Source organism: Ursus americanus, chromosome 18 (genome assembly GCF_024610735.1).
Source record: "Ursus americanus isolate L20-20 chromosome 18, mUrsAme1.1.p, whole genome shotgun sequence".
Taxonomy (NCBI): Eukaryota; Metazoa; Chordata; class Mammalia; order Carnivora; family Ursidae; genus Ursus; species Ursus americanus.
The window spans coordinates 34,861,132-34,865,207 of record NC_142144.1 but is presented as its reverse complement, the minus strand read 5'-3'; the positions used below and the strand labels follow the sequence as shown (position 1 = coordinate 34,865,207).

The 4,076-nt window shown below is 45.0% G+C and overlaps 1 protein-coding gene across 1 annotated transcript; it reads right to left on the bottom strand.

Moving 5' to 3' along the window:
- Positions 1 to 1,433: 1,433 nt before the first annotated feature.
- Positions 1,434 to 2,393, bottom strand: LOC123781193 (olfactory receptor 2S2-like). Its single transcript, XM_045780588.2, has one exon. The coding sequence runs from the start codon at positions 2,391 to 2,393 to the stop codon at positions 1,434 to 1,436; it is 960 nt and encodes a 319-aa protein (XP_045636544.2).
- Positions 2,394 to 4,076: the final 1,683 nt, after the last annotated feature.

The window sequence follows — 4,076 nt, the reverse complement described above, 5'->3', positions numbered from 1 at the left end:
TAGATGTGATTTGTGTATTTCCAATAGCAAGATTGTTCCCCTGCTGGTGCAGGTAGAAATCAGGAATAGGACTAACATAAGGATGTGAAATTTTATTAATAAAATATGCATCCTTGGCAATTCATTCTTAATAAATATAAGAAAATGTAAATACCACTTGAAGCACAACCTTCCAACTCCCAAGATCTATTCTAAAAATTGGACTCACTTTCTAAATTCTCTTTTTAAATAAGTCAGCCAATATTCAAAGCATTTCATAGAACTTGTGATAAAAATGCTTCTATTCATCTGCTAAAATCTCTGAGTCCTTCATTTACCTTGTGTGTCTATTGCTCTATATAGGGACCATGTCTTACTCTGTTCCACACGGCACACAGCACTGCGCAGCATTCATGATACCACCACTACTAGTTTCGAATCGTTCCATTGTGCTCCCATTTATACAGTACTTATCTATAGTAACTAATTCGTGTAAAATCAAGTGGTTAGGTGTAAAATATGAAGAAATAGACTGGGAAAGGTTAAGCAGCCCACCCAAGGTCACAGGGAAGGAAATGCTTCCCAATTTTTGTCCTGCTGAGCTACGGAGTCTCAGGAAGTGCTCCCGAGTTTCCATGTCTTGGACAGTCACAGGGTACAGTAGCATACAAAAGACTTCGAGAAGTCCTGGAACAAAGAAACGTGTCAAATGCTAGCCCCCAAAGTCTTCAAATATATTTAGCCTCTGAATGTCTATTTCTCTATCACCTTTCTTTTTTCAGAATGTGAGTTACTATCTCACCAAGTACTAGCTTTTCTAGTGGGAATTCCTAGAAGTGATGAGTATAAAATTCAAGCTCTATACGCCTTTTGCAGTTAACTTACTAGCATGTTTCATAATGTGAAGTGCATTGAGAAAAAATAGCCTCAATTTTCTCATAGCTAAAAAGAAATTTAGTGTATCAGAATAGATTGTTCCCAGCCAAAAGCTCTCTATGTGGAGAACTTGTCTTTGTCTCTTCTTAGTACTTTGGGCAAACTGAATCTAATAAAAAAGTCCAAAATGAACATTTCCACTTCCTCCTTGTTCCCGTGACTCTCCTGGGGAATCCAAGAGGGATGGCCACGGTGCTGGGAGCGCCCTCTCTCCTCCGGGTACTGACTGTGTAGCTTAGACATAGCACAGGCCATTCAGTTTGCTGTCATGGTTCTTCTCTCCTCAGGTCTAGCATGTGTTCAGAATGTCTTTGTGTATTCAATTAGAGATTTATTGTCCGGGATCTGTCGAAACTCTCAGGTATATGACTAAAACTCAGAAGATATATTCTGAAAGTTAAACATTCCCTGAAAATGGACTGAAGGGCAAGAGGGCATTCTGGATAACTTCACTTGTGCAGCTATAATGATCAAAAGTCCCTTTTCCCGTGTGCTGAGAACCACAGAAGAGCCCTCCATCAGTGGGTGAAACATTTCTGAGGCACCAGGTTCCTCACAGCAGCCTTCACATCCTTGTTCCTGAGGCTGTAGATGATGGGGTTGAGCATGGGGGTCACCACCCCATAGAAGAGGGGGATGAGCTTGTCTGATAGGTCTTCTTTGTCTGCCCCCAGGGCATCCTTAGACTTGGGCTTCCCATACATGAAAAATAAGGTCCCATAGAAGATGACTACCACAGTGAAGTGAGCAGAGCAGGTGGAGAAGGCCTTTCTCCTCCCCTCAGCTGAGGGGATCCTCAGGATGGTAGCAATGATGAACACATAAGAGACAGAGATGAACAGAACTGGGACCCCCAGGAAGATCACATTGGTCACCCCCATGCTGATGACATTGATGGTGATGTCAGTACAGGCCAACTTTAGGAGCGCCAGGATCTCACAGGTGAAGTGGTTGATGACATTGTCCCCACAGAAAGGCAGCTGAATTGTCAAGGATGTGTGTACCACAGAAGCAGTCCCACCAATAGCCCAGGAGCTGACAGCCATGGGCACGTAGGCAGCCTTGCTCATGACCACAGGGTACCTCAGGGGGTTACAGATGGCCACATAGCGATCAAATGCCATCATGCTCAGGAGCACACACTCTGTCCCTGCCATGGCAAAGGAGAGAAACATCTGTACGGCACAGGCTGAGAAGGAGATGGTTTTCCTGGGAGTGAGGAAGCCATCCAGGACTAGAGGGACTGTGGAGGTTGTGTAGCAGATGTCCAGGAAGGAGAGGTTCCCCAGGAAGAAGTACATGGGCGTGTGCAGGCGGGAGTCAAGGACGGTCACCAGGATGAGGACGCCGTTGCCCAGCAGGATCACCAGGTACATCAGGAGGATGAGCACAAAGAATATTTTCTCCAGCCTCGGGTAGGCTGAGAGTCCCAGGAGAATGAACCCTGCCACAGGGGAGGACCAATTGGCTTTTTCCATGTGCTATCGGTTCTGTCATCAGCAAAGTACAAAGGCAGGATGGCAGGTATTTTTGAGAAGAGTCTCAGCCATCTGGTATACCGTCACTCCGAGCTACATAATAGGAGAGCATATGTGTATAAGAGATAAGTGACTGAAAGAGGCAATAGGTGGGAGTGTGCTTAGCTGTTCAATGAGAGATGGTCAGGGCTGCAACAGAGCTTACAGATATTGCACTGAGGTCCAGAGTGGGGAAGTGACCTGTCCAAGTCTTCTGAGCAAGGTGGAGAAAGAGACAGGAACTGAGCCCATCAGAGCTAATCCCCAGTCATGGAGGCCTTTTCTGCTGCTTTATGATGAGCATGGGAAAATGCTGTAAATTATTTCTTTTTGATGTAAATGCATAGAAATTTCATTTAGTCTGGGCTTTCTTAGATTCTCAGAGAGGAGAATCCCCAAGCTGATCCTTGAAACTACCAAAGTTTCAAGGCTCTTTAGACTTTGATTACATTTGGAAGGTACCTGTTTAAAAGTGTTAATCCACATGCAGGCAGCATAGCCTAGGTAAACGTTCAACGTATGAGGGACACGTCCTTAGTCTGCTCACCCTCAGCAGCACAGACCTGACTGCTGTCAGAATTCGGATCTGCCTGTTTGAATACATATTAAACGCAATGTGTGAGGGAGGTTCCCCCTTGGGGAGGAACTTTATGAAGTCCACAGAAGGAGTTATTGGAGTGAGTGGACCCACACTGTGGATGACAGCCACACAGCTTACTGACCTGTTAACTCAATTCTTAATACCAGGCTGATTCTAGTTATCAGATAGTAGGATACATGGCATTAACATCTAATCCCAATTCATTAGAATATGGTGAAATCTCAGGCAGGGATGAATAAGGAATGTTTTTTCTTTGTCCTCTTATGTTTATTCTTTATTTTGTGTAATATTCTGGCTCTCTGCCTCCATTGTTGTGTTCCACACAAGCAGCTAGCTTATGGGAACACGTGCATACCCTTCTGGAGAGGATATCCAGTCCATCAGCTACAGTTGCCCACACTCTATATTCAGAATTCTAATTTGTTACACATCTGTAGCTCTTTCTTCATTGCAGTGGTGTGTGTACATGCATGTATGTGTGTGCGAGCATGTGTGTGTGTGTAGGAGTGTGTGGAGGGTAGAGGATGAATGGTTGGTATTAAGGAGCATCTATTCTGTGCCATTTTCTTTGAAACACCCCACGGAGAAGATATCATCATTCAAGTTTTATAGATAAAAGTAACCAAAGCTCAGTGGAGCCAAAGATTTGGTTCTTAAGATTGAAGGACAGAGCTGGGGTTGGATCACAGGCCCCAAATCTGAGTTCTTTCCACCCAATGGCTGCCTCACTTTCCTGCACAGATGTTGAAGAGAGTCTGTCTCCAGTACCAGCTCTGCGTGTTCTCTGATCTGTCTCATCGTGCAGCGCGCTCTTGCTTCCGTCATGTTCAGAGTTTATGTCAGGTACCTTGTCAGGCAGAGTAACTCCTGCTCTAAATTGAACCCAGACTCTGGCAGCCTTGGCACCAGTGACCTTGGGGCTGGAGAATTCTTTGTTGTGCGGGGCTGCCCTGTGCATCAAAGAATGTTTAGCACCATCCCTCCCTCTGCCCACCTGCTGCCAGTAGCACCTGCTTCTTGAGTTGTAACCACCAAAAATGTCT